This window comes from Corvus moneduloides, chromosome 29 (assembly GCF_009650955.1).
Source record: "Corvus moneduloides isolate bCorMon1 chromosome 29, bCorMon1.pri, whole genome shotgun sequence".
Lineage (NCBI taxonomy): Eukaryota > Metazoa > Chordata > Aves > Passeriformes > Corvidae > Corvus > Corvus moneduloides.
The window spans coordinates 68474-91451 of record NC_045504.1 but is presented as its reverse complement, the minus strand read 5'-3'; the positions used below and the strand labels follow the sequence as shown (position 1 = coordinate 91451).

Below are 22978 nucleotides of genomic sequence, written 5' to 3'. Positions count from 1 at the left end.
CCACGGGGCTCGGCTCCGGGAACCAGCAGTGCCCTCTGCCGGCAGCCGCCACGGGCCGCGATGACCACCCGGTCCTTCCTGCCACGCCGCCGGCCCGGCTGAGCCCGCGGCCCCCGCCCGGCCCCGGTCTTGGCCCCGCCGCGAGAGGTCAGTGCGACCGCGCCGTCGGCGTCGCCTCGGGGGGAGCAGGCAAGGAGAGACACCGGGAGCACAGCCGCAGGCAGTGGCAGAGCGCAGCGGCTATGGCGAACCGTGGCCCGAGGGGACGGGCGGGGAGCGATGGAGCCGGGGGTCGGTGGCAGCGGCGCGGGGATTGAGGTGGTTCTGCGGGTTCTCCCCGCCGCCCCCGCGGAAGCCCGGAGCCTGGCGGGCCGGTGCCCTCGACAGGGATGCAGGTGCACGGACAGAGAGACGGAGCTGGGGGGAGCGAAGCGGGCGGCTGGGCGAGGTACCGGGGCCTGGCGAAGGGGTGGGGGGTCCCGTTCTCAGCCCCGGCGCAGTGCCCCGGCGCGGCCCCCCCACCCACTGACATAACGTCTGCGCGGGGCCGTGTTTGCCTTGGCAGCCCCGGGGCGGCGGTGGCTCCTCACACTTTCCGCTAGCGCCGGGCAGTGGCCGCACTCCGAGCCAGGCGCGGGGGGGGCCGGGGTGAGCCGAGGTGAGCCCCGCGGCCGCCGCTGCCTCCCTGAGCCGGCAGCGGCCAAACAGGTTGCGCGGGGCCCGCGCCCAGGCACCTGCGAAGGAGCCACCCCGCTGGGGGCCGCCGCGCCCCGCTGCAGCGCCGCCGAGAACAGGGGGCTGCTCTCCGCGCCACGCCCGTCCGCCTGCCCGGCACCCTGCGGTGCCACGTTCTCCGTGTCCAGCTCTCCATGTCCCCGTGCCCGCCACTCCAGTCCCCCGGTGCCCGCTTCTCGGTGCCCGGTTTCCCGAGCTCGGCTCTCCACCCGCTACCTCACCCTATGCACGGTGCCCGGTACTCGAAACTCTCCCTCGGTGCACACTTCTCGGTTCTTACCCCCCCCCGTCCCCCCCCCCCATGCTCGGTTCCCCGCCCCCCCGTGTTCGCGGGGCGGAGAGGGCAGTGCCGTGCCGGCCCCGGCACTCGGCGGCCGCAGCGGGCGGGGCGCGCTCGGCGCCTGGCACCGCGCTCGGCGCCGGCGGGGCCGCACTGGGGCCGTCGCGTGCTCTCCTCCCCAGGCCCGGGGCCGACCCCCGCCCGACCCCGTTACCCGCCTCTGACTCAGCTGCCCCCCACCCGCGCACCCCGGTCCCGGGGGCCCGCAAGACCCCCGCCCTCCCGAGGGGCGTGTGGCGGGGCTGATGGGCGGGGCATCCCACCAATCGGACGCGTGACCGCCGGCGCGCTGCCCAATGAGCAGGCGGGGGCGGGCGCTTCCTGGAGCCCCGGTGGCGGCGGCGGCGGCGGCAGTGACCAGGGGGCGGGCGGGGCGCGGCGGCGGCAGGTGAAGGCGGAGGCGGGGCTGTGGCCCCGGGACCGGTCTGTGGCTCGGGCGGGGCGCGCAGGTGAGCGGCGGTGGGTGGGAGAGGACAGACCCACCGGCGGGGGTTGCGCGGAGGTACTGACCCACCGGCAGCGGGATCGGGACAGGGACCGGTGCGGCGACCGCTTTTGCCGCCTGGTTGCGGTGAGTCGCGTGGATTTGGGATGCTGCGGGCGGCGGGCGGGCACGGTTGGCGCGCGGATCAGTGCACGGTCCCCTGTGTCCCCGCCCGCCGCCGGAGCCGGTGGACACGTCGCCCGTGGGGCGGGGGGTGTCACTCGTGGGCTGTTCCCGGTCCCTGCGCACGGGGCTGCGGGAAATCGGCAGGTCCCCGCTGCGTGCCGGGGCGGCTGCCAAGGCTCCGCTGTGGTCCTGTTGCTGTGCTGCTCCATCCAGCCAGGGTCCCCCGCAGGTCTCCCACGGGTGACTGGGTGCTGCCAACCCCCTTCCTAACCTGGTGAGCAGCTTGGCGGCGTGCCTGGTGCACCGAGTAGGGACGGCATCGTTGCACGGGGAAGGCAACTCAGGGAGTCCCTTCTACGCCGGTATTGGTTGAGTTGGAGGGTATCCCAGTGTCCCGGCACGCTGTGCTACGCTGATGAGCCCCGGACCTGGCACACTGGCAGCAGCAGTGGGTGCCTTACTGCTGGGCTGTGCAGTGGTCCCCACCGGGATCGGTGTCGTGGTAGCACCTGCCAAGCACCGGTGGACTCTGCCCCGTGCGCCCAGCCCTGCCGTACCTGTCCTCGTCCCCCTGGCTGGCTGCCCCCGGCCGCTGTTTGCCCGGGGCGGGGTGCGGTATTTACCCTCCCGCCAGAGCAGATCCACGTCTTGGGCCACAGCCGCCCTTGATCCGTGGCTGCGTTCACCTGGCGAGGGGACACAGTGCCAGCTTTGTCGTGGGGTGAGTCGCGCCGTACCTCGGTTTCCCCCACTACAGCTGGGCTAGTGGTAGTGGGGAGCGGGCTGGGATCCCCGGCGCTTTAGGAGGCACGCGGCAACTGCAGCGACTCAAGGCTTCAGTGGTGATGCTGGTGCTGGGTGCGGAGGGAGGGACTGAGCTCAGGAACTTAAAACTGGGTGCATAGAGAAGGGGAAACTCTGGCGCAGTGGAGGGTGTGGAGCAGCAGGGCTGGGAGTGCCCATGCTGGGGACGGGTGCAGAGGTGAGCAAGGGGAGGTGACAGGTGTGTGTGGGGGCACAGCAGTGTTGGGTCCTGGGGACCCTCCAAGACCCCCTGCCTGGGCACCGGCTGCCCCCAGCGCTGTGGTGCTGAGCCCGAGGCTGTGGCAGCACGGCTCTGCCAGCTGGTTCCGTGCACCCTCAGTGCACACGTGGCACGACCGCGACAAGCCCGAGCACCCGGGGGCGGGGAGTGGGCACTGCAGGGGGTGCGGGACCAGCGTAGCCCCTGCTGCACCCCAGCCCTCGAGGAGTGGCTGCTGCCCCGTGCGTCAAGCAGGAACTTCTCCTTCAGGGCAGGCAGCGGATGATGAAACCAGGGAGAAATTTCTCCTGGCAGCGTGTGGGCTGCTGGCGGGAGCCCCCGGGAGCCTGCGCTCCCCCTGCGCCGCCACCACTGCCTTCCCATGGTAACTCCACGGCGGGAGCAGGCAGGGTGCCGGTGGGAGCGGCCGCCCCGTCTGGAGGATTGGCGCCCGCCTGGCTCCCCGTGGCAGCACTGGCGTCCCTGACATGCCCCGAGAGCTGCATGTCCACACCCCAGCAAGCCCCAGGGCGGTCAGAGGACCTGGCGAGGGGCTGGGCTGAGACCCGTCAAACTCGCTTTGTGCCAGGAAGGTGGTGCTTGGGTAGCCATGCGGGCGGGGGGGGTGGTGGTGCCGGGGCTGTAGCCGGTGACCTTCAGTGCACCCGGCCATGCCCCGTGCCCAGGGCTGGGGGGTCAGTTGACATGCAGGGTGGTGCAATGGGAGCCATGGGGCCTGGGTGACTTGTATCCCCAGAGCTAGTGGCATGACTTAATGGAGCCATGGGCGGGCAGGGGGACCAGCCAGGGTGAGAGAAAATGAAAGCAGGTGATGCGGAAGGAGAAGTAGGTCAGGCGAGCTCTGGCCTCTCCCGGCAGCCTCGGTTGTGCTGCGTGCTCCACTCTGCCGTCTGTCTCTGTCGTGTCCCCAGGCCCCATGGGCAGTAGCTTGAGTGGATACGGGGTAAGGGGGTCCTGCTGCCAGGCACTGGGTCCCAGGCAGGGTGGGTGCTGGGCACTGCCCACCCTGGACACCAGCAGGGTGGAGAGTGTGGCTATGTTGGCTGACATATGCTGGGTACAGTGGCACCCCAGCAGTTTTGCTTTGATTCCCCTCCCATGGGCAACCATCAGGGCACAGGGCTTGGAGCCATAGCAAGGCTGGACAGGAGGATTGTCAGCCCCACTGCAGGGCCAAGGAAGAGAAGGGAAGAGGCCCTTGGGTCCTGCTCGGGTGGCACAAGGCAGCTGGTGTGGTGCAGACATCATGGTGGGCCTTGGGGAGAGCCCCATGTCCCATAGAGGGGCTCCACAGAGGCTGCCCATGCCTGCTCCACTGTGGAGCCATGGGGCCATCGCCCTCCCCTTGGTGCAGGGCTGGTGGGGTCTCACCAGTGGCGCTACGTGGGCCGGAGTGAGTGTGGCGGGCACGGCCTCACTGGCTGTGCTGTGTGGGCTCGGGGGAGGGGCGGGGGGGGATTAGAATCTCCTGCCCCCCTTCCCTCCCCAGGATCAGCCGTGGGCAGCGGGGAGCTGGCAGCAGGCAGCTGCCGTGGGGGGCGGAAGCCGGGCTATTTTGGAGGGTGTGGAGGGGGGGCTGTGGGCTGGCACTGTCCTTGCCAGGTGACCCCACCAGGACCAGCACCACCCTGGTGCCAGGATGGAGCATTGGGGCCCAGCCTGTGCCACTGGCGATGCTCAGTCCCCGAGGTGCTGTGAGGACATGAACCCTGCATATTGAGTAGGAGGTGCCACCAGCTGGGGGGGCCCCTTGGGGCTGTGCAGCACAGTGGGACCCAAGGGGTCTGGCTGCCCTCCAAGGGGTTCCCATGACTGTGCTGCAGGGCCAGCAACTCCAGAGCCAGCTCACCCTGGGACTAGTGAGCAGGCCCAGTTGCAGGTGAGCCTGCCTGTCCCAGGCTGGTGGCTGGCAGAGCTTTGTCCTGCTGCCCCACCTTCCTTCCTTCCTTCCTTCCTTCCTTCCTTCCTTCCTTCCTTCCTTCCTTCCTTCCTTCCTTCCTTCCTTCCTTCCATCCATCCATCCATCTGTCCTTCCCCCTTGCATGTTCCTGCCTGTGCCTCAGCCATCTCCTTGGCACATTGGGAAGGCCAGAGGTGACACACAGAGGCCACATCTGTCCTGAGGGATGTGTGGCCATGGCACCCCATGCCATGGCAGGTCGGGTTGCTGCTCTCTGTCAGGAGGTGATGCAGGAGATGGGGTTGCCCTTCCTGCTGTTGGAAGAGGAGCTGGGATGAGGCCATGTCCCATCATTGGTGACACTGGTCAGGGTGCCACTGGCCAAGGCAAGGGTAGAGCTTGGAGGAGAATGGATGGATGGATGGATGGATGGATGAAAGTTGCCCCTCAGCCCCTCAGCCAAGGCAAGCAGCAGTTTGTGGCCAGCACCTGGGTGGTTGCAACACCCCCAGGGTGGGGGGGCCACAGTGACTCACCCCATCCTGGCCACCAGTAGGAACCCTGACTCAGGGCTGCGTGCCCATGCCGTGCCATGCCCCTCCCTGCCCGCCTCGCCCACCTTATCTCCCGCCCTTAGCACCTGGCACACCTGGGCCAGGGGGGACTGGCGCCGTTCCCCTCCTTTATGGGGAACAAAGGGCAGGGGAAGGGTTGGCAGCAGGTGCCACATCCCTCCCTCCTCCCTTCCGTCCTCCCTCCCTTCCTCTCAGGGACACTGTCCAGGGCTGTGCCCTCTTTTGTGCCCCCCACTGGAGCAGCTGGTCAGCCTGGAGCATTGTGGCAGTGTGGTGGGCAATGCTGCCCACAACCCTGCTGCCACTGGCTGTGTGCTGCCTGCACTCCAGGCACTGGGCAACCCATGGTACCACAGCTGGCTCCTGCCCAGCACATGGTCCACAGTGATGGGAGAGGTGGGATACCATGGAGGGCACGCTAGCGATGCCCCTCTGCCCACCTGCCATCTCCGCTGCCTGCCCACGGGCTCTTGCACAACCCAGCTCTTTCTGTGAGCATTGCTGGGGCTGGGCCAGAGGCCCGTTGCTGTCCAGCTGGTGTGGGGCTCTTCCCCTTTCTGCCTGGCCTCCTGCTACAGACGGCACCAGCATGGTGCCTGGAGCCTATCCAGGGCCATGCCAGGGTGCTGCAGTGCAGGTGCCCCTGACCAGTCTGGCGTGGGTGGCCTGGGCGGGTGCTGGTACTGGTGGTGGGGTGTGGGGCACGCTCTCCAGGCTGCTAATTGCTGTTTAGCTGGGGACACAGAGGGTGTAATTATGGGGGGATTGCGTGAATCTGCAGCCTGGCTGGGGGGCCCACGAGTGCCCCTGCCCAAGGAGCGGAGGGGATCAGGCAGCATAGTCCAGCTGGGCCGGCGTTGCTTCCCACATTCCCCATGGGACCTCAGGAACCTGCTCCAAGGGTAGAGCAGGACAGGAATCCATAGGACCAGGGGGTGGCTCCAGGGCTGGCCGGGCAGGCTGCAGCATGCTGCACTGAGCCCAGCCCTGCTCCCACCAAGCGCAGGCGCCCTCCCAGCTCGGCCAGGCTGGCCACGGCCAGTGGCGAGCACCCAGCACCCTGCCTTGGGGCGGAGGAGAAGGTGAGGGCCTGTATGATTCCTCGGCACAGGGGGCAGGGGCAGACAGCTTGGAGACAATGCCAGTGGTGAGGAAGGCATACTTATGGTACGGAGTGCCTGTCCTGGCAGTGCTGGCAATTTTCTCCCGTGGGACTGGGCCAGGGGATGCCCCCTGCCCGGTTCCGGGTTGGCGCCCCACGGCGCGGTGCCGGCTGCAAAGGGTTAATGCCGTGTGTGTTCTGGGAAGCGGGGCTGGGAGGTGCGTGACCCGGGGTGTGGGCGTCGACTCCTTTTGAGGTGGGATCCTGAGCTCAAGTGCAGCGGGGAGCGGGGCCAAGTTCACACAGCACCCTGCCTTCCCCTCCCTGCCACTCGCGGGCCGCCAGCCCGGCCGCGACGCAGCGCTGAGCCACGCCAGGACCCAGGGCAGGTGAGCTACACACCCACCCTGCCATCACTGGCCGGTATGGTGGAGGAAGTTGCCAGGGTGGTGGGGACCCAGTGTGGTACACTGGGCACTAGGAGAGCTGGGCCAGCTGCTTTGGCACCAGCAGGCTGCGGGATGTTGGTGTTGCCTGAGCCCTACACCACCCTTGCTGCTGGTGGGATGGGACGGGACGGGACGGGATGGGACGGGAAGGGACGAGTGGCAAGATCTGGGTCACTTTGGTTTGGCAGAGCAGGGCCCACACCCCCCAGTGGCAATGCCAGGCGGCTGGATGTGGCAGTGGGGTAGGTTTTGGCAGCAGGAGGGGGCCAGGATGCCAGCACAGTTCCAGCAGGCTGGGTGGGCGGCATGGCGACTTTGCTTCTTGTCCCTGCCACAGATGCCAGGAGTGGTTCTGGCAACGTCGCTAGTCCTGCTCCACTGTGACAGGGATGCCTGTGCCCAGCCTCCATGGCAGCTATCACACCGGGCTGGCACTGGGCCCCAGGTGCAGTGCCGGCTGGGCGCTGAGGCAGTCCTGGGCCACAGTGCCCCAACCCCTTTTTCAGTGCCGATGGCTAATGTGCCATGGCTGCGCAGCACACGGCTGTGCCTGGGAGCTCTGTGGGTGAGCTGGCCAGTATCAGGGGGTCTGAGCAGTGCCATGGGGCTCGCTCTCAGTGCTGTGGGGTGGGGGACTGTTTATCCTCTTTAATCTCCAAACCATTTCCTTTTGTCTCTGCTCGTTCTTTTCTTCTTTCAAAGAGCAGTGCTGCTTTCCCACTCCCTCCAGCAGTGGGACCGCCGGCATGTGCCTGCTGTAGGGTCACCAGCTGAGCCAGAGCCCGGCCGCCACCTTCCCTGCTGGGCAGGCAGAGGGACTGCAAAGCCCCTGCCTTGCAGCCACACCACCCTCCACACTGTGGCCATCGGCACCAGGGCCACTGCTGCTCCCCATCGGCTTCAACCAGGGCAGTAGCAGGGTGGGGGAGTTGCACAGCCCGGACTCCTGGGTCCACGTTCCCAAAGGGTGAGGGGCCCCACAGGGTGAGGGGCCAGGGCGACGCTGCGCTGCGCTGCGCTCCCCTTCCTGGGTGACTCATTCTCCCCAATGTGGCTGTGAAGTCCCTCGACAGCATTTGTGACTCTTGTGACTGAAAGCAGGGGTACTTGGCAGCAGCCCAGGGTGGGGACTGTACTCCCCAGGACCTCTGCCCTCCTTCCCCATGGGGGAACAGTTCGGGAGATCCCCCCCAGACACCCCTTTCCACCTCACAACTCCCACCGTCCCCAAGCCATGGCCCAGTGCTCAGCGCAGGCTGGCGTTTTGCCCTCATCCAGGGCACCATCCCAGTTTGGTGGCATGGGATGCAGCCTATCCCCATGCAGGATGGGTGCTGCAGGGGCCCCACCCCAGTGTCTGTGGCTCTGGCTGGGTGGCTGGACCCCTAGGATGGAGGGAGCTGGCAGGTGGGTGGAGCCTGGCCATGGTTGTTCCAGGCAGCATGGGCTGGCAGAGGGATGTCAGGGTGACCTGGGCAGGCATTGTTCGTGCTGCCACCCGCCCTGCATGGGAGCCAGCTCAGCATGGGGAGCAACTCCCCCTTTCCTCAGTCCCATTTGGCTGCTGCAGCTGAAATGTGCCCAGCCACAGCATTGACATCACTGAGAAAGCTCTGGCATGGCGAGGACATGGGCATCACCACCTGCTCCCTCCCAGCCACCATCTCCAGCACCAGCCAGGGAATGCTGGGGGGCCGGGGGTGGCTCCAGTCCCCTCACACCTCATCCTCCGCCATTTCCTTATCACTGCGGTGATCTCCTCGACGGCAGCGCCCGCTCAGCATGTGACTTCGCTCCAGTGAGGAGGATGTGCGGGGGGGTGGGGGTGTCAGCAAAGGAGCCGTAACAGGCGGTTTAGTGCGATGGAAAATCCCCCTCCTGTCACCGCCACCTCGCCCCCACCCTGCCCCAGCCCTGCAGCCATGTCTGCTGGCATCGGGTCCTGTGGCTGCTCGCAGGGGTCCCAACTCCCTTACCAGACCTGTGCTGGTGGGTTCTGCGGCATTGGCAGCACTGAGGCTGTGTCCACCTGCACTGTGACATAGTGAGGCTGGTGGCTGTGCCCATCCCTCAGAGCACCCCCCCACCCGCTGGGATATGACAGGGTCTCAGCTGCTGCCCTGCGCCCAGACACCTCCACAGACACGTCCCAGTGGGTGCCATCAGTCTTGTGAGTGCTCTGTGCCCAGAGCTTGTGGGGCTGGAGGTGCTGTGGGGACAAGGGCAGAAGGGAGGCTGTCCTGGTGCCATCGCTGGGGGAGGCAGTGTTGGAAGGGAGGACACAGTGCCACCCTATCCTGTGACCATTGCCTGCAACAGTCCTGGGGGTCTGTGGGGCTTTGGGCCACCCTTGGCAGGTGCCACATCCCTGTCATCCCTCTCCAGCTGCCCAAGCTGTGGCATGGGGTACTTGCCCCCCCATCTTAATCCTGCCCCTGCAGCTAATCCTGCCTAATCCCACTGGGGGCTGTCACTGCCTGTTGGCTCCCAGGGCCCTGATGGTTTAATCACCCCTAATCCGATCACCCCCGCCTCAGCAGGCAGAGGGGACCCCAACCAGTGATGGGATGGGCTCCTGCCAAGGAGGGGGGCTTGGCCATGGGTGCTGGCGCCAGCATCCCAGGCGGTCGGCACTGCCTGGCTCCCAGTTTCAGGGGCGGCTGCTGCCTGCCATGCCGGTCGGGCCTGCTCGGCAGCGGCTGGGGCGGCTCCGCAGCCGGTTGCTCCGGGGCCGTTCCCAGCTGCCTGCCGAGGCAGCCCCAGCTGGCGGCCGCCCAAGCGCAGGGAGCGGCCGGCTTGGGGATGGGCCCCTGTGCCGGGGGCCGTCGGCCGCGCCGCCCCTCCATGGGCAAGAGGGGGCACGTCCCCCACGCCTGCCTGCCGACGGCAGAGTGTGGCTTGGCACAGTGTGGTGGGTTTGGGGTGGATGGGCCTGGCATGGCTCAGCGTTGCCTGGCATGGCTTGGCGATGCCCAGTGCCACGTGCCGCTGTCCACCATGGCTTGGCTTGGCATGGCACAGCTCTGGCAGCACCAAGAGTCACAACCCAGAGGTGGTACCCACCTCTGCCTCCCCCAGGCTGCAGTTGCTGGATTCCCATCCCACTGTCACCCAGCAGTGCCGGTATCACCCGGCAGCCTGGCTGGCCTCAAGGGCCATAGCTGGGCATGGTGTCAGAGGGCAGGTTGCAGCCCTGGAACTGCCACTGCTGCCTGCACCCTGCCTGCAGGTTGTGAGGGTCATGGGCTCCCCCTTCCCACCTGTGCTGGCTCCACAGGAACATGTGGGTCCTTGGTGGTGCGCCATGGGGACAACAGTGGGAGTGCGAGCAGTGCTGGGTTTAGGGCTGAGGCCAAGCTCTGCCAGCTGCAGCGTGGGAAAGGCCTGACTGGCGCAGGCTGGGCTTGGTTGGGTGAGGAGTGGCCCCGGGCTGGGGCACAGGGGGAGGGAGGGGGCCCAGTCCCGACCAGGAGCGGGGGCAGGAACCGGCGGCACGGGTGCTGATCCTAATCTGCCGTGGCAGGAAGTGTGGCCCCTGTTCCCAGCCCAGCTGGGCTCCATGGGGCGGCCCCCAGCCCTCAGGGTGCTCTTCCCAGCACTCGCCCGCCTACCTGTGCCTGCTGCCAGTGAGGCCCTCGTTCCCAGGATGGGTTGCTGGGAGCCAGTGGCTGCGCCTGGCCATGACAGTGGGCTGGGGGGGGATTGTGGGTGGGCTGGCACAGGAAATGCTGCACTTTGGTGCTGTTCAAAGGCACCACGCTGAGATTTCCCCCTTTGCTGTGGCGGTGCGGGCGGCTGGGTGCTGGTGGTAGTGGAGGAAGCGTGGGGGCCTGTGGCAGGGGGCCTGTGGCAGGGGGCCTGTGGCAGGGGGCCTGTGCCCGCCAACCTCGACACAGCATGGAGGGGACTGAGGGCAGACTGCGGGCCCCAAGCCTGCCCCAGTTTAGTGTCCCGCTGAAACCCCAGTGCCACCCAGCATGTATATGGAGGGTTCCTTGTGCCCTGGCTTTGTGACAGCGATGCTCCAGCTGCAGTGTTTCTTCCAAGTGCTCTCTCCCAGGTTGTTCCTGTATCAGTCAGGCAGCATCCTATCCTTCCTGCAGGTGAGGACGATGGCCAGCCCAGAGGACGACCTAATCGGCATCCCCTTCCCTGAGCACAGCAGCGAGCTGCTAAGCTGCCTGAACGAGCAACGGCAGCTGGGGCTGCTCTGCGACGTCACCATCAAGACACAGGGGCTGGAGTACCGCACCCACCGTGCTGTCCTGGCTGCCTCCAGCCGCTATTTCAAGAAGCTCTTTGCAGGGCCGGGGCCAGGGCAGGAGGTCTGTGAGCTGGACTTTGTGGGGCCAGAGGCACTGGGTGCGCTGCTGGAGTTTGCTTACACAGCCACGCTGACCATCAGCAGCGCCAACATGGGCGAGGTGCTGCGTGCTGCCCGGCTCCTGGAGATCCCCTGTGTCATTGCTGCCTGTGTGGAGATCCTGCAGGGCAGTGGGCTGGAGGCACCTGGCCCTGATGATGGCGACTGCGAACGTGCCCGCCGCTACCTGGAGGCTTTCTCCGCCCTCCCCGAGGGTGAGGTGCCTGCCCCACCACCCCCCCGCCCCACCGCCCGCCGCAGCAAGAAGACCCGCAAGTTCCTGCAAGCCCGTGGTGCCCGGCTCAACAACCATGCCGAGGAGCCACCCACCGAGGCTGAGGGCTCTGGCAGCCCCCTGCCGCCCCCACAACTGCCCTCACCACCTCTGCCTGAGGGGCTGCCCCTGCCCTATGACAGCTTTGAGCTGCCTGAGGAGGAGGAGCTGCCCCCACACCCCTTCCCCTTCCCCTACCAGCCCCCCTTATCCCCTGATGAGGCCGCTTCTGACGATGACGCCATCGACCCCGACCTGATGGCATATCTGAGCTCGCTGCACCATGAGTCGCTGGCGCCTGGGCTCGATAGCCCTGACAAGCTGGTGCGCAAGCGCCGCTCACAGATGCCCCAGGAGTGCCCTGTCTGCCACAAGGTCATCCATGGTGCCGGCAAGCTGCCTCGCCACATGCGCACGCACACGGGCGAGAAGCCCTTTGCCTGCCAGATCTGTGGAGTCCGATTCACACGGTGAGTGCTGCTGGATGGACTCTCCCTGCCTGACATGTACTAAATGATATCTCCTATGGCACTCCCCCTGCCAGTCCTAGGGGGGCCTGGTCACAGGCCTGGCATGGTCCATGGGGTCTTCTGCATCCCCTGAGTGCTGCTGGGTTGTCTGATGGCATACTGCACAGCACCCCTCTGCCAGTCCTGCCAGTGCAGTGCAGATTCAGAGGGTCTTCCGCACTCCATGAGTGCTCTGGACCAACATAGGGTACCCAATGGCATCCTCCATGGCACCCCCTGCAAGCTCTGTTGGGGTGCAGTGGGTTATGGGGCCTTCTGCAGCTCATGAGTGCTGCTGGACTGATGTAAGGTACCCAGTAGCATCCCTTGTGGTGCCCCTCTGCCATACCTGCTGGTGAAGTCAGGTCAATGGTGTGTTCTGCACTGAGTGCTGCCAGATCAACCAAGGCTTGATACTTGATGGGCACCCGTAACACCTCTTCTGCCAGCCCTGGCATGGTGTAATGCAGGTCCAAGGGAGTCTTCCACACTATGTAAGCACTGCCAGACTACCCAGGGTACCCAGCAGCATCCCCCCTGCCAGCACCCAGCTGCATCTCAGCCATGCAGCCGTTCAACGGTCCCCTGCCCTGTCAAGCCCCTAGACCCCTCTGCCCTGCAGAGCATCCCTGCTCTGGGACTTCCAGCACCACTGCCCTTCCTGCTATGGCTGGGTGGCATGTCAGCTACTCAATGCCAATATCTCCCTGTGTGTCCCAACTCCAGGAATGACAAACTGAAGATCCATATGCGGAAGCACACAGGTGAGCGGCCCTACTCCTGCCAGCACTGCAGTGCCCGCTTCCTGCACAGCTATGACCTGAAGAACCACATGCACCTGCACACAGGCGCCCGGCCCTACGAGTGCTACCTCTGCCACAAGGCCTTCGCCAAGGACGACCACCTCCAGCGGCACCTCAAGGGCCAGAACTGCCTGGAGGTGCGGACCCGCCGCCGCCGCCGCGATGAGCCGCCTCCACCACCCGCTGGGACCCCTGGCCTCGACCTCTCCAATGGGCGGCTGGAGGGGCTGCGCCTCTCCATTGCCCGCTACTGGCCTCCAGGGCAGCCCGAGGAGGAGGAAGAGGAGCCAGAGGGTGAGGAAGGGCCGCAGCCAGATGGCGCCGTGCCGGTGGAGACGGCATAGGGCCGATGCAGCGGCAGGTGTCGTGCCGTTCCATGCCGAGCTGTGCCGTGCCCACTGGGGTTTCTGTTCCTGTTTTTCCCGTCACGGTTCATTCCTAGTTATGCAAAGGGGGAAACTCCCCTCGGCCGATTTGCACAAGGGGGTGGGGGGCCCCTACCACCCCCCAGCGTGCCCGGGCCCACCTGGTCATGCCCAGGTGGGCGAAGGGGGGATTGGGACTTGGATGTCCCTCCACCAAACCCCTCGTGGATGCCAGGACCGGGCAGGGGCACCCATGGACCGAGGCCCCCCCCCAGTTGGGGAGAGCCCCCATCCTCTCCCCAGTGGGAGGGCGGCCACTGCCCTGCGCTGTGCATAGCTTGTCCCCACCTCCCCACTCCGAGCAGCCCCCCCCCGGCGAGCCCCCCTCGCCCCTGCACTCCCGGCTGCTTTCTCTTGGTTGCACTATTCGGGTGAGCCCACCCGGGTGCGGGGCAGCCCTGGCCCCCCCCGGCCCCTTTCTCCTTCTGAAATCCCCCGGCCCTGTGGGACCCCCTTTCCCTGGGGTGGCCGGGCCCCCACGGTCACCCCTCTGTCCTTTGCACATGCCCCCCCGCGGGGCGCAGCCTCCCCGGGGGTGTAGGGGACTGGCACTATTTGTCTACAATAAGAGTTTTATCTATATTTAAAAAGATGATGTAATATATTCCCTCTCACAGCCCCTCCGCTGCCAGCCACCAGCGCTGCCCGGCCCCACATCTGCCATGGGGTGCCGGCAGGGGTGATGGGGCCGGGGGGGCTCTGCTCCCGTCATGGCTTTAAAGTGCCTTATGGTGAACTTGAACCTTTTCGGCTACTTGAACCTCTCTGGTGTCAGGAACCAAACAAACCATGGGCGGGCGGCCCTCCGCCCCGCCGGGCCGCCTCTGCCTGTCTGTATGTCTGTTTGTGTTTGTTTGTTTGTTTTTTTTTTAAAACGAAGGCTGCTTGGTAATAAACGGAGAAGCAGGGACTTCCCTCGCGTCCAGCTGTCTGTCCATTCTGCACCCCTGCCCCGAGGCAACTCGAGATTGGGGGCACTGTGGGGCTGGGGACAGGGACATTGAGAGGCTGGGGCACCACAGGGATGGGGAAGGGGCACCATGTGTGGGAAGAGGGACATCGAGGGGTGGGGGGCAGCTTGGGGCTGGGGGCACCACGGGGATGGGAATGGGGACACCATAAGGGCTGGGGACAACCATAAGGGCTGGGGACAACCATAAGGGCTGGGGACAGGGATGTGTAGGGACTGGAGGCACAGTGGGGATGGAGATGGTGGCACTAAGGTGCTGGGGATGGGGGCTGGAAAGTATTGAGAGGCTGGGGTCACAGCAGGGATAGAGCCAGGGGCAGCGTGGAGCTGGGGTATCACAAGATCAGGACCACCATGGAACACTGGATGCCAACTCAGAATACCAACTAGGTACTTTATTCACCAGCCCTTCCCCACCCTGTGGCTCTCAGCTTCTGCCTCACTGGTGGGGCCCCAGCCACATCCCAGCACCCGCACCCATGTTTTTGCTGCCTCATGGCACTATCCTGCTGTCACTGGGCCCTGCCCTCACTTTCACTGCTCTTGGCCTGCTGCTGGTAGTTGAAGTCTTGCTGGGACAGAGGAGCACAGCGTTGGCATCCAGCATCCCCAGTGCCGGGGAGGACAGAGGACATTGCCACTCCCACAGCCAGCCCTCACCTGCAGAGCAATTTGTTCTTGTTGGCCACCCCACTGTTGCCTCCGTCAGTCTCCTTGCTCTTTTCCTCCTCCTTCAGCTGGGCTCACACCCGGGTGGCCGTTCTGAAGGGGAGTCTCCAGCCCTTTATCATGTCCTTGATGCGCTGCCGCAGCAGCCGCCCTCGCTCCTGGCCCCGCGGCGACCGCACAGCTCCCAGCCACAGCCCCGGTGTCTCCTCGTCACTGGAGTCCCTGCAGGGGCAGAGAGGGCAGGGGGCAGCTGCAGCCCCCCACACCTGCTGCAGCCCCCCAGGCTCGGGTGGGCTCCTGGCATCCCTCTGCTCACATCTCCTCATCCCCAGAGTCCGGGTAGCTCAGGGGGGCCATGCAGACGGAGCAGGTGTTGTTCAGGGCTGCGTAGCACTCGCTGCAATACAACCCTGCAGAAAATGGGGCTGTCGGGGGGACGTGGAATTTTCTGGGGAGAGGGACCCCAAGCTGTGGGAGCTCCTACCTTTGCAGCCGGGTGTGAGGCAGGCGCTGAAGCCCGGCTGCTCTGCCGCCCCGCAGGTCAGGCAGTGTTTGCGCTGGATGCCCACGAAGCGAGCGAGGCAGGTGAGGGCAGGAGACTCGTGGGCACGGGATGATGCTCTGGGGGTCAATGCCATCCTGGGGGTCCTTGACACAGACCCTCAGGGATACCACTGATCTTTTCCATCCCACCAGGGGTAACTTACCTGTATTCACAAATCTGCTGCCACCAACACACAGGTTTTGCCTGGTTCCTGTAAAGGTTCATCCCTTAAATGTGCTTGACTTGGCATCTACCTGCTCCATGGTGTGCAGCCAGTCATATTGAAAAGGTCCTTGCCTTTCAGTAGCGAGCAAAATTACTTCATTCAAAGTTGGTATCATACACATGACTACTTCTCTCCCTGGTTCATTAGCACAGCTTGGTATTTTGCCAGTCAGCTTAAGAGAGATCCAGTGATGTCCCTTTGGATTCCAAATAGCCAGCATGGCATCTGAGACTAGCACAGTTAGTGATCATCCCAAAGTGAATTTCTGGGACTCCTGTATCATTAGGGTGGCAGCTACTATGGCCCATAAGCATGCTGACCATCCAGTTACTTGGAAAAGGATGCCACTGGCCTTTGCCAACTTCCAAGAAGCTGTGTCATCCCCACAGAGGCTACTTGTTGCCTTTTGTGCACACATCATGGAAAGGGTTTAGTCCAATCTGGAAGGCCTAAAGCCAGTGCTTCCATGAGCATCCTTTATGGTGTTAAAACTGGTTCAACATTCTCGGGGCCATTCCAGCAATTCTTCAGGGCCTTTGATTACCAAATAAAGGGGGTTGGCAATTTGTCCAAAATTTTGAACTCATATGGGACAAAATCCCGCCACTAACAAAATTCCTGTTAGTTATCTTTTAGGCTTAGGAGCTGCAATTTGGAATATCGCTACTTTTTTTCTTCTCCCAGATCTCCTTGTCCTTTTGATACCTTAAAGCTAAGGTATTGGTCTTACCTTTTTTGTCTTGAAATTCCAGCAAGTCCCAAAAAGTTCCCCAGGCTTATGGTCACTTTCAAGCAGGTTTGTTCCTTGTCAGCTCCAATTAGGATGTCATCAACAGGCTGTAAAGGAGGAACACTGTTACCTTTTTTCCATTGTTCTGCTTCTTTTGCTAAAACCACCAAATAAAGTGGACCTATTTTTGAGTCCTTGAGGGAGCACCGTCCAACTTCATCTTTCTTCCAGTCACAGAGATTTTCTCATTCATAGGCAAAGATGGTTTGGCTTTGCTTGTCTATTGGGATACAAGAGAAAGCACCCTTTAAGGCCAAAACAGTATGGTAACAGTTTGTTTTTGGCACTGAGGTTAACAAGACATAAGGATTTGGTACAGTTGGGTGTATATCTGTGCATATTTGATTGATTGCTCTTAAACTTGTACTAATCTGCATGCTCAAGAACAAGGCTTCTTTACTTGTAGGAAGGCATCTAAAAGTCAGATTGACATTGTCTGAGTATGCTGAATTGTAAGAATGTGTATATCAATGGTTTCAGACCTTTCTGTGCTTCTGTCTTTATAGGATATTTATTCATTCTTAATGGTTTAACTTTTGGTTCTGAGCTTTTCCTCTTAACTGGAGACATATTCTTTGCTTTTCCTCATTTTCCTGTAGCCCATGTGGATCACTGCATTTGAAATGGCATCCAGAATATTTTCTCCAACGTCCTCCAATGGTTTACCCATTAACAGGTAGATCTGAGCTTTCCAGCCTGTCTCAGGTGGAAATGTGAAGCTGCGCAGTATTTTCAGAAAAGGTTAAAGGGTTTGTGTGTTTAAGCTACAAAATATATCTCATCCCAGCAAGGGAAGGGGGCATTACAGAAACCGATGAGTTGCTTTAGTGTCACCAACTATACATGCCATGGCTGGTAGGAGTGGCTGAAATGCTGCCCCAACAATCTGTATTGGAACTTTTCTCAGCAGGCCCTTGCAGCAAGTTACTTCTGAAGGTGTGGCACCACTATCAATACAAAAATCTAGTGTTTCATTCCCCAGCTTTACTGGAACCAGAGTATCAACTGGGCATGCCCTGATATTTTCCCCTGGTCCCCTTCCCTCACTGTCAAAATCCTCCACCATCATAACATTTACCTCTTATAACTGACCTCTCCTGTCAACAAATAGCACATTCAGGCCAAGACCCCCAAATGTCCAGCCCATTCCTCTTCTTTCTTCTTCTCTAACACCATTCTTTCTTTTCTACGGTAAAAAAGTTTGACCCTTAAGTAGTTATACTGCTCCCACCCCACTGATTGATTAAGGCCCAGTACCACGTGTTTCCTTGTGACTTCCATGGAGATTGATCCCACTGATCAGTTACACTGATAAACCTACACCTTTTGTAAAAGCAATGGGAAAAAGGAACAACAGTGCACTTGCCAATCCAAGAATTCCATCCACCCCTCCACCCTTGCTTGGATATCTCTGGAGCACTGCATTTTGGATTTGCTCACTGCCATGATGCTGAAGAGGATTTGGAGGAGTCCATGATCATCTGGCTGGTGCCCACTGGAGTCCTGTCTGTTCTGATTCTCCATTGCCAGGGGCAGTAAGATGATCCAGGCAAGGCCTTATGGCCACCCCATCTGAGTCACCATAACGTCCCCAGGGTGGGTTCTTTCCCAGAGTGTGCCAGGAACTGATCCACACCCAGAGTCGGGATATTTGTTTCTTCTAAGTCTGTGCAGAGATGGGTGCTGGGTAGTGAATCCTCTAAATCAGCACCCCCTCAGGTGCCAGTCACCCTCTTTGATACACTTCAAAGAGCAACAGATCCACATTTCCCATAAACACCACAGTCTAAAGCTATGGATAAGCTATGGATAAGGTATCGATCATCTGTAGCCATGGGCTGCAACTTCCTTTGTCTCTTTTTAGAGATCCAGCACACAAGGATTTACTGCACATGCTCTCTGGAGAAGAGCATCAAAACCTTCTTGCAAGTTAGTGGGGAGATGGAGATGGTTGCTAGCTGCCCCTCTTAGAGCTTTGGACCATGAAGTTACAGCATTGCAGAGCAATGTGAGAGTTGGAAAAGGAAGTCAGGACTTTACAAGATGCAGAGGCAATCACACAAGATGTAATTATACTCCAGCAAAGTGGTGCTATGAGCAGCAATGCAGTGTAGAACGACTGTAAAATGGCAATATGTGGTGGTACATATGGCTCACAAACAAAGGCACAGATGTGGGAAAAATAAGATTTATATTCCCCAATCATATTCACAGGATCCTGAGGAATGGGATGGAAATATCTTGAGTGAGTCCTCAGACTCCAAAGTTGAGCTTTAGCTAGATTTAGCAGAAAGGGAGGTGGTAGAAGCACAATCTCTCATACAAATGGAGGGGCAGAGGGATCTGCTAGATGGAGGGGTGCACTTACAATCCAAAATGGAATTTTTGGAGATCTACCAGCAGAAGAGAGCAGAAGAAAAACTGACATGGATTTTGTGAGCTTGGAATAGTGGGGCTGTGTCTGTCCACTTACTAATTGGTGAAAAAATCCATTAAGCCCTATAGGCAGTAAGGATCAGATATACCAGGGATGTGCTTGGGGACAAAGTATCAGGGATCCTGTTTGGCAGGATATTGCCACCCCTGTGCTGTATCAAGGGTTGTGTGCAGCAGTTTTAACAGCATGTGCAGACATTGATGAGTTAGTGCCCTCAGAAGTTGATGTTCAAGGAAGAAGGTTTCCTTTTCCTGCAGCAGATGGGGCTGGCTCATGCTCTAATTACAGGGATGGGGCAGCAGTACATAAAAGTATCATAATGCAGCTTTTGAGAGGGGCACCTGTTTCATTGAAGACCTTGATTACACCAGCAGTCACAGTGCTACTAGTAATATAGGTGTCCTAGCAAATACCTTAGGGGAAATTTGGGCTCTAATTTCAGAACCAGCTGTGTGAGTGGTGAATGAAAATCAGCCGGCAAAACTGTAGACTTACCTCATGTGTGATGAGGACTGAAATGTGGAATGATCTTGCGCAAGCCAGTGTCCCATGATCGGAAATAAATAGGATCTTAACAGCAAAAATGTTTCATCATTGACAGAAGTCAATGCCTATGCAAAAAAATTCTTCCCTTTCATCTCTCTGTCAGCTCACACCAAGACACTGTCTGGCAAATGCTAAAACAGCAGAAATGGACCAGGAAGAAAGTTGTTTGGCAATGGACAAAGAAACAAGAAGAAGCCTCTGATACCTGCAAAAACGTTCTGATTGAGCAAGCCAAATTACACACTCCTAGGCAACGAAATCCTTTTGAACTGAAAGTAACAATTCTAGACGACAAAGTCTCATGGGGATTGTGGCAGACAACTGGGCTGAAAAGTCAGAAAAAATCTGTAGGATTTTGGTCCAAGCCCTTACAAGGCTCTCCTATACATTATAACCCAATGGAAAAATGAATTAAAGCTGTAATTTGGGCATTGCAAGAAACAGAAAAAATTACAGGCTGAAATAGTGTGACTGTACCTCCAGTATAAAACATGGTGAGGACTGAAATTCTTCCCGATAGTGTCTCTTCCAAAATGTTAGAATAAGTGGAATTGTTTATACCAATGGATTCTGTGATGGGACTGCAACCTATTAATCTAGAAATGACCATTTTTTAACAACCCCTGACAATGCAGTATGGTTCTGTACTCTGCTTTCTCCCCTTCTACATCCTCTATTCGTATCATATTCTCAAGTTCCTGTATTTTAGGTATCTTTGATGATTTCCTGTGCCTTATTTAGGGGGGATAGCACTGGAACTCTGTTATTGGTGTCACAAACCAAACATCAAATTAAAATTCAATCTGAAAAAGTGCAAACCACAGCCCTTCAATCTCTGTGGGCAATTATCCTGTATCAAGTTCCCAAGCCTGGAGCAATATTAGCTGGAGGAACTGGAGCAACACTGTATGTATTACTGGACAGAGATGACACTCCTATTTTCCTCCCTTATCACAAGCTGGTTCCTTGTGCTTTGTAAGCCACACAGCAAACACATACCTTGAATACATTTCTGCAAGAACAATATGTAAAAACTTGTGTGTAGGTTTTTACTGTAACTAACCTATTATTATTCTTTCAGAGTGGTGACTACAGAGTAGCCAGCAGGTACCTTCATGGAAGGTTTACCTTGGACATCCAAAGCAGCTTGCCTTAATTTGAGAGTAACTGCTATACACTGAGTAACTTTATAACACTGATTACTGATGAACTACCTTCCTCTGTCACAGGCAGGATGGGAGCTTCAGACAAAATTTGTTAGAGAAGCCCTCTCGTTGTGACATGAGGTGCAGAAACGATACCCTGGCTTTCTAAACTCCTTCTCATAGAGGAGTCTGGGTGTGGCTAAATCCAATCCCAGGCCCAGATGTGGTCAAAGGTTTATGTCTAAAGGATCATACAGGTGTAACCCTACCTTTATACAACTTTGTCTTGCGGGATTAAGGATGGCTAACCAAATATATTTATATATATTGAAAAAATTATTTAATTTGATTACAATACTGATAATGCTTAGACAAAAAGACCTTAGTCAGAATTATCTAGTACACACAATAGGTAGCTGTAACTTCTAGCGTAATGCTCTATTTTTGAAACAATATTGAAGCAATTTCATTAAAGCTAGAAAAAACCCAAATTTTAAGTAGAGATTGATGTTCCTCACCCCTATCAGAAACTGTGGGCAAATCGCTTTTGCTCAGCCTCGAGGTATAACCTTGAGGGGCACCCCCACTCATGGGAAAGATCTTCACACACACCTTAGGGACTTCTGCTAGAAGTCTTCACTATGAAAATGTGGGACTGGCCTTTAACAGCATAAAGTGACTGACTGTCAGTCACATTCATTTTTAGATTATGTGTTGCTAGGCTTACTCAGCAAAATAGACTTTGCTGATGAAAAAGGTGTGATCAGCTCTTTGGTGACACTTCTGCCTCTAACTTCCATATCAGGGCCTGCACATCCCTGCTGCTCCTGGCCTCAGGCAGGGAGCACTTGTCGAGTATATCCTCATGCACTCTGTACATTCCTTCTTGGCTATATCTACCATCATGTTCTTTGGATCCTGGAGTCTAAAGCTAAATGGAATTGTTTCCATGTAGGGCTGAGCTAGGGATATGTATCAGCACAGGTAGCTGTCGCAGCCCTTCCCCCTTAAAACTGATAACTTGAATTTGTCAGGCAGCCAAGTGGCAGCCACGCTCTCCTTGCAGCCTGTACAAGTACACTGCGTGCACAACCATGCTGCTCTGCGGGCTCACTCTTTGCCTTATGTAACATCACGCATTTTCCTTCTCCCAGAGTGGGAAATGTCCATCTACTCCTCGCACACAACAATGTGCCAGCACAGGAGCCGTCCAGCGCACTGCTTCTGTCGAAACACACCAGTGCCATGCACATTCCTTCTCACATCTATGTACTGTCACATTCTGTTACTCTTCTAGTCTGATTCTAAACCAAAAAGTTTTCCGCTGCATCTCACACAGATAAATGTGTGCCAGGAAAAGAAGCTTTCTTGGACCTTGCCCCTTATGTGTGGAAACTTGTATTCGCTCCACAAGAGGCAACAAATTATGGTGTCTTTTAACATCCTGAGGGAATTCAACATTCTCAAAAAGTGATGTGTCAGACCTGAAGGGAGAGAAGGAGGTGAAAGGCTGGGAAAAAAATCATCCTCTTCTGTTGTCCCAGCAGGCTGGGTGCAATCATTAATAAACCCCCAGAAGCAGCATCCCAGACCAGGGCAGGCAAACAACAATGAATGTGCATCCAAAATGATCTTCAGTGCCACTGATGTTATCTTTCCATAAACTGATATCTCAAAGTGTATCCACAAAGCAGTCTTGGTTTCTCTCTCTCCCTGATCTGAAAAAGGACATCCATCATGGTGGGCAAACGGCTCCACATATACGGACACATATATAAAGTTAGGTGCCACAGCCACATGACCAGACCCAGCAGCATGGTGACCAGGGAGTTCTGTACCCAATATACAAGTGTTTTGGACAAAATTGTTATTTTGTCACTTTCTCTCTCAAGCCCCTTAAGTTGTGTGCCAAACTTGTCTTAGTTTAAGACTATTTATGGGGTGAAGCCTGGGAAACAAGCTACCTCTCCTTTAGTTTTAAGCACTCCCCTTTCAACAGAAGGAGAGACAAATGTGAGAAGATAAAAGTGAAAAAATAACAGTTTACTAAAAAACAAAACACCAATTAATAAGGAAACAGCAGTAACCAAACATACAAAGGCTCTAAAGCAAGAGACTCCCTCCTCCCTCCCCCAGAAACAACAAAATGTCAGAGAAGCCCCTCCCCCAGGATAGGGCTGCAGTACCCGAGTGCCGGGCCCAAGGACAAAGCCAGTATGACAGGGAAGCCCCCTCCCCCAGCGTGGCAGCCTCCATAGAAGACCACATGGAGCAGAACACAGGATGGCAGAGAAGCCCCTCCCCCATATGGTGGCCTCCCTAGAAGACCAGGTAGTCCAGGGGACAAAGACAAAATGGAGGAGAAGTCCACAACTCCTGACAATGTGGTGGAGAGGGGGAAGAAAGAAAAACAGCACAGCAAAGGACCCTCCAGGTTTACAGAACTGCCTCTTCCCCCCCCAGAAACAACCAACGCAAAACAGCGACAAAAGTAAAGCCTGGAAGAACCCTTTTCTTGTCA

At 58.7% G+C, this 22978-nt stretch overlaps 2 protein-coding genes across 7 annotated transcripts; one reads left to right on the top strand and one right to left on the bottom strand.

Annotated features, from left to right (window-relative positions):
• The first annotated feature begins 64 nt into the window (after positions 1 to 64).
• Positions 65 to 14044, top strand: ZBTB7B (zinc finger and BTB domain containing 7B). 6 transcript variants are annotated; one of them, XM_032093651.1, is made up of 3 exons: positions 65 to 147; positions 10860 to 11863; positions 12629 to 14041. In XM_032093651.1, the coding sequence occupies exons 2-3, from the start codon at positions 10869 to 10871 to the stop codon at positions 13047 to 13049; spliced, it is 1416 nt and encodes a 471-aa protein (XP_031949542.1). In that variant the 5' UTR covers positions 65 to 147; positions 10860 to 10868; the 3' UTR covers positions 13050 to 14041. The 6 variants fall into 6 exon arrangements, with proteins under 6 accessions (XP_031949542.1, XP_031949538.1, XP_031949541.1 ...); XM_032093647.1 differs by lacking the exon at positions 65 to 147 and adding an exon at positions 163 to 395 and having other exon boundaries at positions 12629 to 14044; XM_032093650.1 differs by lacking the exon at positions 65 to 147 and adding an exon at positions 1437 to 1524 and having other exon boundaries at positions 12629 to 14044.
• Positions 14045 to 14597: 553 nt separating this feature from the next.
• On the bottom strand, positions 14598 to 15768 carry LOC116436534 (DC-STAMP domain-containing protein 2-like). The gene is made up of 3 exons (XM_032093722.1): positions 15254 to 15768; positions 15086 to 15179; positions 14598 to 14991 (listed from the first exon to the last, which is right to left on the bottom strand). Exons 1-3 carry the CDS (start codon positions 15405 to 15407, stop codon positions 14844 to 14846), a joined length of 396 nt encoding a protein of 131 aa, XP_031949613.1. The 5' UTR covers positions 15408 to 15768; the 3' UTR covers positions 14598 to 14843.
• Between the last annotated feature and the right edge of the window lie 7210 nt (positions 15769 to 22978).